The 16,109-nt window shown below is 37.7% G+C and overlaps 1 protein-coding gene across 18 annotated transcripts in view; it reads left to right on the forward strand.

The window, feature by feature from the left end:
* Nucleotides 1–16,109, forward strand: part of Itpr (Inositol 1,4,5,-trisphosphate receptor) — a 181,457-nt gene that overhangs the window by 11,450 nt on the left and 153,898 nt on the right. For all 18 annotated transcript variants that reach the window (XM_083117057.1, XM_083117063.1, XM_083117056.1 and 15 more), the window contains exons 3-5: nucleotides 11,153–11,223; nucleotides 14,514–14,629; nucleotides 15,810–15,896. In XM_083117057.1, coding sequence (XP_082973183.1) covers nucleotides 11,153–11,223; nucleotides 14,514–14,629; nucleotides 15,810–15,896 — 274 coding nt within the window. The remainder of the gene's footprint in view (nucleotides 1–11,152; nucleotides 11,224–14,513; nucleotides 14,630–15,809; nucleotides 15,897–16,109) is intronic.

Raw genomic sequence — 16,109 nt, forward strand, 5'->3', positions numbered from 1 at the left:
ATCCACATTCCTAGATAAAAAAGAGACAGGCAAAGTTTCCATCATGTTTATGAATTATATAGTCACAGAATATAGTGCTTTCTTTTTATACAAACACTACTAGAAAGCAATTTCGGATGATAATTTTAGTTAAAAGTAGTTTTTTTAATTCTTAGTAATAACTCCTGCAACCGGATCAAATGATATTCCTTGACGTTTACCAAATTACAGATTTAGAAGAGAGGGTTCATCCAAACACTTACTCGTGCACTATGAAATAACTCAAACAGCTAATCATCCAAAATACATATTTTACAGCTCTATTCTAAGTGCCATATGAGTGATGTTTAGGTAAATAATTGTAGTTACTGATTAATTCTGTTTGTTTCTGACAATAACATCTACAATCTGTGCATGTCTTGACTTTACAATTTGGACCAGGCTTTTTTCTTTCCCATCTGAAAATTACTCTTCAGGTGCGAGCATTCATTTAGTGGGTCACTTGTAAATATCTATCTGTGTATAAAACGAGGGGAGTGACACGTGAATGACGGAACATCTTAAAATACATCTGCTGATGTTCCTCACAACTTACTCATTTAATTTCAGTGGTTTTCTTCTTGAGAATATTAACGGTGTGTTTTATCACACAACAATTTTCAATTTTAGCACTTATTGTAAATATCGAGACTTAGCAACAACTAAAAAATCTCAATTTCAAGTAGTCTCGAGTAACAGTCACGTTCTCTGAATGAGTAATAGCTTCAATACATATTTTCTTCTTGGCACGCAAGCAATAATAAAGTTTCAGGCTGGAATTGGTGTGACGAGAATAAAATACATTATGTAGCACCCATTTGGTTAGAAAAATTTTTTTGGAGACATGGGGATTTCAGCTTAGAAACAATAACCGACATGGCCAGAAGCCACGGTGAAGAAACCAAGCTATTCGAGCAATTGCTCCATAAGATTGCATCTCTTCCTGTCCAGCTCGAAACTTTTGATGTCGGTTCTCGCTAATTACATTAATTTGAAAGCAATACACTTCATCAGATAGGGTTAGGGTTCCCAACTCTGAGCTGAACAATTCCGGGACAAGGACAACCCCTCCCCCCCAAATCTTAGTAGTATTAAAAAGAAGTCCGAATGCATTTTTAAGCTATTTTATTAATCTGATACTTGCAAAAAATGCAGGGACAGCGATGCTTCAGTTGCATGTTGCATCACTCGTACTGGATGTGGCAGAGGCAGCCATTACAGCTGATACTTTAAACCTGTATTTATCTTGAGATTTGGCTCTTTTCACTAAGTCAGGCCTACCCTTCACATAATCGTAGAACTCCATGCAGGTCATGCTGTAGTTTATTTTTACCTGTATTTCAGCTTTTAGTTGATTCTCACTTAATCTGTTTCTCGTGTCCGTATACATATAGCCCATTACACTGAACTCTCGCTCACAATATGAATGTCCAACAGGCACTGACAACACAAATGATACTAATTTTAGAAATTCTTTGCATTCTGGAGCATTTTCAAAGAAAGATATCCACTTTTCTTCCATGGTTTCTTTATTGAGAGAGTCTATTGTACTTCTCAGAACACAAAAATCTTCGTACAGCTGATCTAAATTTATGATGATCTACAGGCAGTTAATCAGCTCCTCAATTTCTTCCCATGTGGGTGGGTTGCGTAAAGACGAAACAGCCATTTTCTTAAAAATTGAACCTTCAAAATTATACCACTTTGAAATGTACATTAAATGTACATTAGTGCTTTTTCAAGAAAAGCATTTGCACTTGTTTCGAACATCTTTTGTCTTCATTTTTCATATTATTTAGCATCATGAACGTCCGCAGATTTTTTTTTCAGGGAGGGGCAAGGAAGGTATTTTTTCGAGGGGGGCAAACAAGGCAAATTTTCCCCAAAAATAGTGTTGTTCCCTAAAAAAACACTGCTTAAATTTAAATTTATGGTGTTCATGTAATAATTAACGCATATTATTGTGGCTAAAATGAAATTATATGTGTGAAATACATAATTTTTGGTTGACTTTCATTTTCGAGGGGAGGCACCACGGCCCCCCCTTCCGGACGCCCATGTTTAGCATTCTTTTTGCTTCACTGCCATAAAATTTATCATTTTGTTTGCATTGAAGCTCAGATTTCACTTTACTCATTAAGGTATGCAGTTCAGTAGACATAAAATACTTGTTTCCTAAATACTGAACGCTGGTATAGAATAATTTAAGCACATTATGGATAAACCATAATGTACACAAATGAATGGAATCGTCATCCTCACTTCCACCGAATACTGTCCACAGCATGTTACTGCACTCTCCTTCCCCTTGGGATAAAAAGTAAGACTTAAGAGCTTTCCAGTTTAACAGAAGGCATTCAATAGCAGGATACAATGAAAGCCAACGTGTAGGCACGTGTCTTAGAACTGTTTTATATTCTACATCAACAAAGTCAAATAATTGTTTTAGCTCCTCGTTTCGTTTGGCAGATGAGGAAAATTCATTATACATTTTAATGACAAATGCTTCGATATCAATATACTTAAATGCTTTTACGGCAGAATTTACGCAATTATTTAAAATGTGGCACTTGTAGTTTGCTTGTATAATGTTTTTGTTATGTAACAGTAACTACTGATAAACTGAAACATGTTTCCCATAATTTACAGAGGCATTGTCAGCCGAAAATGCAGGAATATGGGTTATATCCAAGTCATTGTTGTTTAAAATGGTTGTGATGCGATTACAAATAGTTTCACTACTTTCATTTGAAACTTGGTAAAAATCTAGAACCCCATGATTCACCCCAATTTTTGGATTGAAATATTGAACAGTTAGGGGAAAGAATTTTTTATTTCGTACATTTGAGGCATCCGAACTAATGCTAAAATAACCGTTCTTGGTTTTAAAATTTTGAATGAGATATTCTTGAGAATGGGGTTCCAAAACATTCTCAACAATGCTTGCACTTTTAGTTCGACCACAAGATATTTCGCTTGCAACTTCTGAATCTGGTGTGAGTGTCGGGAGCAGTTTATTTCCGCAGTCTTGTGCATTATAGCTTATGCCGTGAAAAACACCATGATATGCTGATACTATTTCTGTCACTGTTAGAACATTCTCTTCTTTGGTTTCTTTTTTAACAAAAAATCTGGATAAAATATTACTCTGTTTAGTACTAGCTAAATTGTCTTTGTGTTTTTTTTTAAGCACAATGTACCTGTATAGCACGTTTTACTTCATACTTTATACTGGAGCTTTGGATGCATAACCTACACTCAGCAGTGTAATCGTTCACTTTCCGAATCCATTTACCCCATACCTCTTTTTCTTTTAGCCAGTCATCCTTAAAAATACCTTTTAAGTTTCTTTTTCTTGGGCGATGGACTCGAATCTGATACTGGCCATAGAGACATCCTCGACGAGAAAAAAACACTTGTACACAAGAGAAATAGTTTGCAAATCACATTAATAATAGTCCAGTACTTGGCACTCACACACTGCATAGTAAAAAGCCCGGCCAGTCGCGTTTTCTTGTTTCTTCATTTCACGTTTGCGCAATGACGCTGACAACGCTTCGTTGTTGATAAAATCAAGGGGAGAATGTACACAGTGTTGCAACATGCTGCGCATGAGGATAACCTACCGCAAGAAGAAAAAAATCATTTGAAAAATCTCGTTTAATAATTACTGTAATTCCGGGATTTCTTGCATCCCGGAAAGATAAACAATTATTCAGAGACAAGGCAATCGATTCCTGGACAAACCGGGATGTTTGGGAACCCTAGATAGGGTTCATATGCTGTACACATTGCTGACAATATACAAGTGAAGCTTGTGCATGAAAATTAATGAAGACATTGGGATAACGTGCTTTTGTGGAAGGTTAGTGTTTCCAATCATAAATGATTACTGTTCCCTACTTTCCGTCAACATAGCGGATTCTGCTATGTGACGACGAATCTCATTAACCAACGGCACATAAATTATATTATTTTAAACTATTTATTTCAAGAATGAAGAGTCAGTATTCTGGAATCTTACGAATTTTACGATTTAGGAGAGTCACAATTCTATTTTTGTGCTCAATTACGGAACCAACGTGCAATTGTAAAAAAAGTAAAGCCCGACAATTTTTATTTTACAAAAATTCCATTTACTGTTAAAGTTAAATGACAGGACAACCATTGACTTATTTTTAATAGCCTGGATGACTAATGTTGGGGGGGGGGGTACCTCCTCTCATGTGCCCCCCTGGCTGTGACAAACTCTTCTTCCCTTAGGATTTCTATTATTTTTCCCATTGCATATTCAGTGCCAGCTTTGCGATTGTGTGTGCCAAAGTGTATGGGGAAGGAGTTTATTTATTCTTCCAGCCTTCTCCCGTACTAGGATAACACTATTTCTGAAAGATTTCTTTTTGCATCATTTTCAGGAATTGCAACAGCACTATTTCTGTCTCGCTTTTTCTTATTGTGTTTTTTCCTTTTTGTTATTTAGTGTTTTTTTTTTTTTTTGTTTTTGTTTTTTTTTTTCATTTTCGGCTACTTGCGACGATGAAGAGAGACTCAAAAAGAACACCCATGCTCAGGCCAAATTCGAACCCGGGGCCCTTGCATTCTAACGAATTGTGATAACCACTTCGCCACGAAAGTAAAAAATGTGTTTCTTTTTCAAATAAATTTCAGTAATATTTCACATTTACATTAATTTGATTGTAGACGTGAAAATTCCAGTTAATTAATATTTAGGCTGCAATCTTTCCATTAGCCCTTTTCTTTGAGTCTGAGAGACACAAAATTCCCTGCATTTGGTTAAATTGATTGATGGTAAGCAACACTGCTCCTTTCCGAACACTTACTTTGGCTGTAATTTCGGCGATGAAGCTGAACTTTAACTCAAACAAGTGTGCCACTTGCTGTGAACAGATGTGTACCATGTGACCATACACTGCTTCAGAGCATAATGCATACTGTGCAGACAACAATTACTGTGTTACACTTTGTAACAAATAGACACATGATTGCAAAGAGAGTTTAAAAGTGCAGCAAAGTAGATGGAACTAATTTTACGCACACATCACCCACGACCCTAAGGGAGATTTAAACTGAAGCGACAGGTGACTAGCTGCACTTGTCGGTGATGTTGACCCTCCATATTCCCACAAAAACTTGAAAAATTTTAGTGTCTTGTAAAGATTGTTATTCATAAGAACATTTCTTGTTGTTTTTAGCACGTGGAAATGTGCTGTAAGTGAGTAATTGGCAATTTTATATGGATGATTTATGATGTCATGCACACGAGAAATGCCTGCATTGTTAGGTTTGGTTCCCTTTGCATAAATATCATTGATTGTCAATCATATGAGCGTTTCTCATTGTTTTTAGCATGTGGAGATGCATTGTAAGATAATAATTAGCAATTTTATGAGGTGTGATGTATGACGTCACGTATGAGGAATGCCAACATTGGTAGGTTAAAGTTGTACTTTTAAAATTGTAGTATAAGGCTGACATACCTCAATTGATGTAAATATGCAGAATCATTTGTACACTCTTTGTTTCTGCTGGTGACAGATACCATTTCGCATCACCCTCCTTAACCGAATAGCAAATATCAGTGTTTTCAAAGTTAACCATCTTCTGTATTTCCTTATTCTTATTATTCAGATTTTGTGCAAGGTTGACATTGAAAGTAGGCTGAGTAATAATGGTACAAGCAGTGGTGAAGCCGGAGGTCGGGCCTACCCTAATATATTTGGCTATTACGGATTATTTTATTACTTACAATTTCATTAAACGACGCCTGAATACAAGAAAACTAAAATTCTAGGCCTTACGATAATTATCTCAAATTTCCATCCCTGCCAGGGGGTCTACCGTCGCATGTCGAGCCACTTCTCCGAGCACCTCAGCTGGTCCCATAACATTGTGAGATTCATCCGGTAAAGCATAATTTCAGGGGTGCTTTCACCCAAAATGGACACAGTGAGTCCGGCCTCACCCAGTGATGCCAACCCTAGCATAATTGTGCTAAGCGTATTACCAATTACCAATATTGTTTAACTAATCAACAACGCATGTTCACATCACAACTCCCCCCAAAATAGATGCATAAAATGAACTTAAGACATAAGTCATCCAGGCACAATTTAGTTGCGTTATCAACTAAGAGTTTAATCAGCACACTTTTCCTAATTGGGAGGTTGGCAATGCTGGACACACGGTACAAACTGGGCTTCACATCTGTTTCTTGTCCAACAAGGGGAAAGGGAAGGTGAGTGTAGAAAAGCAAAGACAACTTGTTCCAAGGGCAAAAAAATGTTTCTATCATAGTGTTCTGCGTTTTTGTTAGTTTCTCGATTTCTTCCTGTTGCATTGTGGTTGTTGTTTTATTGTTATATTTTATCTTTTTCCTTTCATTCATTTTATTTTTTATTGTTGTTTGATTGATTTGGTTTATTTCACTTTGCTTTTTGTGCCTTTTTTGGTTAATTTGCGAAGATGGGGATGATTGATGATATAATGAAATTGATGAACGAACACTCAGATACATCTATGCCCAGGCTGGGATTCTAACCCAGGACCATTGGCAGCATTGTGTGATTTGTTAACCACTCCGCCACGGGACCCGGCTTTCTTTGTTGTGAGCGTGAAGTGAGCAAGGGGAGTAATGACTTGTATTACTCTGGAATGCTACAAAAACAAGCATAAAAGCCTATTACCGGGCATAGGAAGAAAGAAGGGGCATCGGAACATTGATGAGTGCCACTCGAATGACATCTAAAGCATCAATTTAAAATAAAATCAAGAAATAAGATTTACGAGTTAGCATACATCAAGAGTTACTATTCAGGTATGTTGATAGATGCAAGAATATGTTGTTACATTTTGAAAAATAACTTTAAAAGTTATATTTTTCATATTTTAAATAAGTCGCACCCATAACAAGACGGGCTCGCATGCCTGTGCCTACCCTTCGAGCGACACCACGCTTCGCCACTGGATACAAGTTGTATTCAGAACAAATTCGGAGCACACAGTGAAATGAAAAAAAGAAAGAAAAAATACTCATTAATTAACCCTTCTATGCACAAGGTACATTTTCTAATTTATTACCATCTCAGCACAAGAAGAATAGTTGAACAAAATGTAAAATACCTAGTACACATGTAGGTTTAATATTAAAAGCAAACAACCACACAACAACAGCTAGTGATTTCTTTCAACATTGATGTGACATTGCAAATGAACAAGTACCATGCCGTTTCTGAAACTACCAAAGAGAAGGCATGTATAATGACAAGCACACCCACAAAGGAGCTGGTTTCATCTGGGACTTGCAGCATGGCCTCCCTCGTGCAGATCGCACAGCCATGGTAATTCTTGGCACAGCGGTAAGGGAATCATTTGACGATAACTGAGAAGATGCTAGAGAATTCCCAATGAACCTACATAAGTAGAATCAGTTTTTAAAACAATGTGCTTGATATGATTGTTTCAAGCTCATTCCAATATAAAAAAAATATAGAATCGTAAGTAGTAGGCTACACAAAGGACTGAGAAGAATCACAATTTACAAGGTTGGCAAAATGGTGGCGTGGTTAAGGCAGTTGCTTGCAGTTTGTTTGATTCCCACTTGAGGCAGCTACATTTTCAAATCTTCTTTTATTGTCTTCTTCTATTTCTATAGTTAATCAGAACATATTGGTAAAAAACATAAATGAAAATTCAACTGATTTACCATTTTTATAAATTTGATTATACACTCCTCATAAAAAGTTTGGAATATTTTTATATTAGGTATACAACAAGTTTTGAATATTATTATGTTAGGCAATAGGTGATAGGCATGGTGGCATATCTCGGAAAAAAATCGAGAAGTCCACCAGACAGATACCATGTGTTGTTGCATTCCAAGGCTATGTCTATCACCTATTGTCTAACGTATCAATATTCCAAACTTTTTGTGAGGAGTGTACATTTTTTATAAAAACTATCCTCGTGGCAACAGTTTAAAATAATTGTTGGGCCTACTTACACACAAATCAAGAACATTTATTATATGAATGTTAAATTATGAATTTACTGGCCTCTGTGGAGAGTAGTTAGCACAGCTCTAGAGACCTTGGGTTCGAATCCCAGCCTGCGCATAACTGTTCCTTGTGAGGGAATTTATCAATTACCATATCATCACTCATCAAACGGGAAGTCACTCTATCTCTTTAGTAATTTCAAATTTTCAGGTACTATCCTTTGGGAAATGCGAGGGGAGGGGGCAGAAGTTAAAAATACCATCGTGTGTATTGACATTCGAAAGTTTGTGCACTCTGTTTAAACCCTACTAATTCTGTAACGAAATCGTACAAATAGTTTTTGGTCACTTGGTCAAAAACAGTAGCCCAAACCAATAAATATTTAATACCAAATATGTTTGAATTGGTAGACCCATCAAATAGGAAGTCACTCGACAGACGTTGAACCATGCTGGGTATTGATGGATGCATGAGAGCTTCCCCTTGAGATGGGTGAGTCGGTTGATTCACGAGAACAGCTGTGCAGGGTGGGAGTGGGCAGGTATTTCTTCCCATGACAGCGGGCAGGCAATGGATCACATTTGCAGACCTCTATTGCATAGTATATACAGGGTGTATCAGAAGTCCCTTACCACCCCTTGTAAAATCCGCAGTGATGTATTTTCATAGAATTTGATATGGGTGATACAAAATAGGCCTAGAGGAATGTCTTTTGGAGTGTCATGGGGATGGCCGCCATCTTGAATTTAACTTTTTTATTTAAAATGATAGGTGGGTCATGTGAGACATGACCAGAGGCTAGAATTTCGTCAGGATGTCAAATCTGAAATCAGATTTCATGTAACTTCATTTGGTGAAACGTTATTGGCAACTGAAAGTGATTTTTACATGTTACAGAATGTGCTCCACATGTTGTCCGTACTGGGCAATGCACATGTGGAGATGCTTCTCCCAATGTCTGTGGACACTGAGCAAGGTATCTGGTGAAATTTGCTCAAAGGCAGCCATGATACATTGTTCCAAATAACAAAGATCAGGAATTTTCACACCATACACCATAGCCTTAATGTGTCCCCTAACTCCATTGGATCGGGTGGGCCATTCACCTGGCCCACGTCGACCAATCCATGCCCCAGGTAATTGTTCATCCAGGTACTGACCTGCGGAAATGTACCATCTTCCGACATCAGAGCTGGCAGTATCTGTTCCTGTAGCATCCCCAGGTATTGTTCTGCATTTAAATTTCCTTGAATGAAAAGGAAAAATGAAAATATGTGTTCACCATATGCCTGCCCCCACCATAATTTTGCCTGCACCAGTCATTTTGGAGGGATCTGTCCATGCGGGGTTTTCAAGCAACCAATAGCGCATGTTTTGCTTATTCACCTCCCCATTTACATAGAAGTTCGCTTCATCGGAATGGAGTATCTGCATAGCGACATTTGGGATGTTGTGGGACAAAGAGTAAGAAATTATTCTTGTAATAAGAAGGAGTCTGAGGTTCAATCCTCGGTGGAGGCAGAATGCTTCAGATCTCATTTCAAACTGTAGGTTCAGTCCAGATTTCTTAAATAGATTTTTTTTTGCCATTTGCATTTAGTCTTACAGTCCGGTCCTTGGGGTTAATTCTTTTATATCTTTGTCATGTTCCCCCCACCTAACTTTCATACTCCGGCCGGTTTGACCTATATATTCTTTATTACATGAACATGTTATACTGTAAACCTTTTTCATCTTCCATTTTATTTTCCTTTTCCTTCCCATCCTTTTTATATTGTGTGAAATGTTTTTCTACTGTTTGTGGTGCCCTCATTCCGCATTTAATGCTGTATTCTTTGGCTACTCTTTCTATCTTTTCCGAAATTCCTTTGAAATATGGAATGCCAATGTATTTGTATTTCCTATTCTCCAAGTCAATTTAGTTTTCCTGTATCTTTCCTCCTCTGTCATTGTTTGTTTTTCCCCCCTCTTCCCTATCATTTTTACATATCTTGTACACTTTCCTGCGTATCCTCTTCAGGTTTTCCTCTTTGTATCCATTCTTTATTCCCATCCTATAGATCCATTCTTCTTCTTTTTCCCTCATTATTTTGACTGCATAATCGTATTCCCCTGATGAAAAAGTTAAGAAAGATGTTGTGTTTTGTTCTTTTGGCATGTTCTGACTTGCTATGAATGTATAAATCTCCGGCAAGGGTTTTATGAAAAGAACCACCCAGTGAAAACACTGTTTATGTCTAGCTACAAATTTCATATAAAAAAGTGCTCCCCTGTGCATAGCACCACGCCATGAAGGCGTATAAAGGGTGTGGGGGTAATGCCCCACACTTTCTATTGTAAATTGTATCTTATATTTAGAAATGAGTGTCTATTTTACAGCAGGGAGATAAACGAAAACCATAGAACAGAAAAATACTGCCAACCCTGTATTTTCATTGATTTGAGACACTTTTGTGAAAAAAAAACAACCAATAAAGTCGTGGAAAAAACTATCGTTTTTTTTTTTCCGACCTCTTCCAACTCTACTCACAAACACACATACGCACACTTGACCATGGGCGCCCATAGGGGGCAGGGGGCTCGAGCTCCCCTTCCTGGCTAATGGATTTTAATATGCTAAAATTACTTTTTATGTTGATAACAGGATCCATTTCAGTACACCCTACATATGGAATCTTGAAGAGCCCCTCCCCCTGATAATCTTGAAGAACCCCCCCTCCTGAGAAAACTCCTATGGGCACCCATTCACTTGACCAATGTGTTTACTTGAAATATTGAAAGAAATGGAACATTTATTTATTTACTTGTAATGAGTAATTTACTTGCACACCACCTGTGTTTCATACTAAGGGTAGTATTAAAAGTATGAAAAGCAAATACTATGTTGAACATCTCTAGCACACCCAAGAATACACAGATTCTAATTGTTTCTTTTTTATCGTGTAGGCAAAGAAATTGCCTTTATTTTTATGTATAACACATGTATAGCAAGACCAAAAATAAATTGTTTCAGATTGTTGAAAATCACATAAAATGTTCGGGTTTCTGAGATATTGCCAATTTAAAAACCGTGGGATTCAATGTGTTAATAAATTTCTAATAATAATATTTTTCTTCAGGTTGGTTGATGACCGGTGTGTTGTGTGCCCTGAAGCTGGAGATCTCGATAATCCTCCAAAAAAGTTTCGAGGTAAGTTATTACTAAAGCCTGGAAGTTTGGCAAAATGCAATTTTTAAAAAATTTTTTTTTGCTGCTGCAGTTATTGATAAAATTTTTCTTGATATACATTTTTTTTAATGCTGTTGCTAATGTTTTAGAAGCTTCTTCATTTTGCCTATTTTTAATTTTAATGCCTTTTTTTTTCAATTTTCAATGAAATTTAAGAATGTTTTTAAAGATTCGTGTATAGCTGACTTTTCTTCAAATATTTTTTTTATTAGCACGTTATGGTGTTCCCCAAGACAATTACAAAGCTGGGAGAAAAAGGGGGTGAAACTCTTTGTAGCATCCATGAAAGTCTTTGAGGAATCGGTGCAACAGCTGATTGCAAAGCTAGGAGAAAAAAATTAACTGTTGCAGAAAAGTGCAAATGTGGAATTGGAAGATATGAAAACAATTTGTGATATTCTTAAAGGTGGAAATTCTTTTTTGATGATATGAATCTGGTTACAATATCATGATTCATGTATGCTCCAATTACTTGTGTTGAAGTAGAGACATCATTTTCTGTTAGGAAAAAGACTACTATCTGTTAATGTTGGGGAAAAATAGTGGTTTTGTGCAAACAAAACAACAAATAAAAGTAAAAATGTTATTTGCATGTAGATTTTAACTTTTTGAATGATATTGTAGATGTAAGTGGCTTGAAATTTGCCACTTTATTTTTCAGATTTTTTTTAATGCTCTAAGTGCCTATTTTCCACTTTATAAATACCTTCTTGCCTGCCTATTTTAACTACAATAAATGCCTGAACTTCTGGGCTCTAGTTATTACTATTCATGGTGACAATCTAAATGCTTAAGATTGTGACATTGTGTGTAAAAGGCTGAACACCAATGAATGACAAACTGGCTGTGCTAGTGGTTGCTGGCATCCGTCTGTGTCTGCTAAGTAGCAGAAATTGACAGAGGATGCCATGCAAATGTCTGTCGTGTGATTTGTTCTGTGTGCACACTAATGGAGGAAGTGTTCAAATTTAACACCATTCTGTAGATGACACATCCAAACATGGCAAAATAAATTGGTGCACGTATTCCTTTACATTGTAGATATTGTATCTGCAGTTGCACCACGTACTGGAGACAGATTGTCATATTTTTCATTGTGACGTTTTTGGCTACCATTGAGGTTCATACCAGTGTGCAGCCCCAAGAGTACATACTACATTGAAAATTCAAACACTTAGATTTAAACCCACACATTTCAGACATTCCCCTCTTCATTTTCACTATGTGCATTAATAATAGAGTTGTCCTATGGGACTGGACTATTGAATCCCCCCTGTATATTAATACACTGGCTGACAAAAAAAGTTAAGCACCCAGAAGGAGTGGTTGGGCGTGAATGAAACTACATATGCTGAAAGTCCATGTACCTTTATTGAACTGATTACAATATAGGATGCAAGAGTCAAGGCCGTTGGCAGTTACAGGTGTAGGCAGTTACAGGTGTAATGGAGGCGCCAGGTCAGTAGGGTGTCGCACCCCCTCTGGCCGCAATACATGCCCTTATGCGGTTCGGAATAGTGTCAAACAGACTTTGGATCCTCTCCTGAGGCACGTTCGTCCACAGGTGTTGCAGCTGTCCCTCCAGATCCCGCAGGTTGGCACTAGGACGGAGTCCCCGTCCAAAGTCATCCCATACATGTTCAATGATGGAGAGGTCCGGGGATCGTGCTGGCCACGGGTGGACCTCAACATGCTCTAGGCAGTTCATAGACACATGGGTTGTGTGTGGGCGTGCATTATCTTGTTGGAACACTGTCCCAGGGTGCTGTGCCGTAAGGGGTAGGACGTGTGGACTCAGAATGTCTGTGACGTATCGCTGTGCCGTCAAAGTCTGCCGAAGCACTATTAGAGATGACCTGAACACATATCCAATGGCTCCCCACACCATGATGCCAGGGGTCACACCTGTGTGTCTCTCCATAATGTAGGCAGGATGTGCCCTCTGCCCCCGACGCCGCCACACCCGCACACGATGGTCATCGGAGGTCATGGAGAAGTGGGACTCATCACTGAACATGATGCGACGCCATTCGTCCTCTGTCCATGCCTCCCGAGCACGGCACCACACCAACCGCAGGCGTCGGTGTTGTGGTGTCAACGGCAACCGGCACATGGGGCGGTAGGTCCCGAATCCGGCGGATGCGAGTCGTCGAGACACTGTGCGGGAACTCACAGGATGTTGTAGAGTGTCCAGTACATGTTCTCGGATGACGGGTGCCGAAGTTGTGGGATCCCGCACTGCTTGGAGCGCCATACGACGGTCCTCCCTCGGGGTGGTGTTTCTTGGTCGACCTGATCCTGCACGACGTGCATGGGTGCCCTCATGTACCCATTGATTCCAACATCGGGCCACTGTGACATCTGAATGGCCCACATGCCTGGCAATTGCCCGATACGACCAACCCGCCTCATGCAGTCCCACAATGCGGCCTCTGTCAAATGCTGTCAATTGCTGGATCGGCTGTCTAACGCGTCTGCGAGGCATCACCGTTGCTTCGTTTTCCTCTCTGAACTTCGTGCTGCACTGTCTGACTCACAGCACATGACTGGTCCCACCTTATCAGCAACAGGAGGTGACGTCACAAATGCCCTCTTGTGGGCGTTCTACACATTACAGATCCTTGTACATCTAATCATTTACTCACACATCAATGGTATGCATGTATACCGAAATGGGGTAATCTTCGACCACTCCTTCTGGGTGCTTCACTTTTTTTGTCAGCCAGTGTATATTATAAAATTTGTTATCCCCAATGTATGCAATTATTAGTGTTGGGCGATATATGGTGATATTGAAATAATATCGTCCAGGCAGTATCAACTAGACAGTATATTGTCACAATATTTTAGCAATATATATCATGTTGGCAATATATATCATGTTGGCGATATATATCATGTCTGTGATATATAAAAAAATTGGCAATATATATTGTGTTGGCGATATATCATGCCGGCCATATATCATCATGATATTTGGCAATGTATCATGTTGGCGATATGTCGTCTTGATATTTTAGCGATATATATTGTGTCAGCGATATTTCATCACCATATTTGGTGATATATATTGTGGAGACAATATATTGCCAATACCATGATATGGAAAAAATATCATATTGTATCGTCTGTGACGATATATATTTCAAATTTCCGATATCATACATTTCTAGCAATTACTCATAAATGTGAAAGAAAAAGATCTGGTGTTTATTTTATTCTTTTAATCCATTTTATTGTTCTTGTTACAGACTGCCTTTTCAAGATATGTCCAATGAACAGATATTCTGCACAAAAACAATTCTGGAAAGCTGCAAAACAAAGTGCAAGTTCCACTACAGATGCTGTGTTACTTAAGCGATTACATGTAAGTAGTTTTTTTTTTGTTAATATTAGTATGCACAGTGAATTTTTTCTGATGGTATAGAATGATAAGTCATTCTGGCACCTTTTTGTTCATAGCTGAGATTAAAATTAATAATTTGTTTTGTTTGTGTGTAGTAGAGAAATGTAAACATACATGTACAGACATATGATTATGTGTGAATATACCAAAATATCTTTTAGCAGACATGAAGAGTACATTCTAAAACAATAGCAAAATCTAGAGTTGTGTGTCTGATATATGAGGCAACTGGAAGATTTATAAATGGTTGATGAAGAATAAAGCTGCTCTCAAGAAGATTGGTTCTTCTGCTAAATAGTACTTCTGGCATTACTTAACTTCAGCATAGGACTAACACCCAAAGGTTGATCAGAAAGGACAAGAATGTTATATCGAGTTTATAATAATTAATACTTTTGACAACTGGAGATAATATTTCATTTATTGTTTTATTCTTATGATGTATCATTTATGTGATCATCCTTTAAAAAAATGATTATAATAATACGTTGATAATAACAATAATTTTTTAATTAGGCCTAACCAAAATTTCAGGAAGGAGGGGGCCAGGGGGTAAACTTATCTCCTTGGGATGTCCCATTTTTGGGTCTTAAATATTATGGTCACCCTAACCTTTAGGGAAGTGACTTTGATGCATGAATGAGTCAACAGCAATTTCTGTGAACAGACAATAACTGCATTCTATGCATTCAAACTTTCTTTTTATTCTTTACACCCAGAAAATGGTTTCTTACATACATTTCATAACTTACTACACAGTTTACAGCCCAAAATGTTAACATATGCTTTTGTGGTTTTTGCCCATGTTCATTCATAGATAAATTTTTAAGTAGGCCAAAACAGAACTTGACAGCTGATTATATAACTTTCATCCATAAGAGTTTAAATACATCTGTTCATATGGATCAACAACCTCAAACTTGTGTCCCTAGGCAGGTATCATCAACCCAAGTTTTTTGACAATTTCTTAACTGTTATTCCATGGTATGATTAATCTAGAGTACTCTCAATATGGAATAAATCAAGATTAATATTTGCATGGGGCATGCTGGTAGTGTCAAAGAAGAGGGAGGCTCAAACCGTGGGCCACTGGCCTGAAAACACGACAAGTCATAATTATGTGTTGTTTTTTTTCTTTTAGCATGCTGCAGAAATTGAGAAGAAGCAAAATGAAACTGAAAATAAAAAACTTCTTGGAACTGTCGTTCCATATGGAAGTGTTCTTCAGGTGAGTCAGTAAATTATAACTTGTCAAAAAGTACATAATTATTTCTTTGATTATGCATTTCTGGAATATTAAAAGCATACCAAGCCCTGTTGAAAGAACACTCGGGCAGATATTTTTTATGTTTACTCACATATGATGAGCACTTTTTTTCCAAAAAATTTTTACCCCAAAAACTGTGGTGCATATTATACACAGAATAATTTGGACAGCCAA

Source organism: Lepisma saccharinum, chromosome 2, assembly GCF_977018435.1.
Source record: "Lepisma saccharinum chromosome 2, izLepSacc3.1, whole genome shotgun sequence".
Lineage (NCBI taxonomy): Eukaryota > Metazoa > Arthropoda > Insecta > Zygentoma > Lepismatidae > Lepisma > Lepisma saccharinum.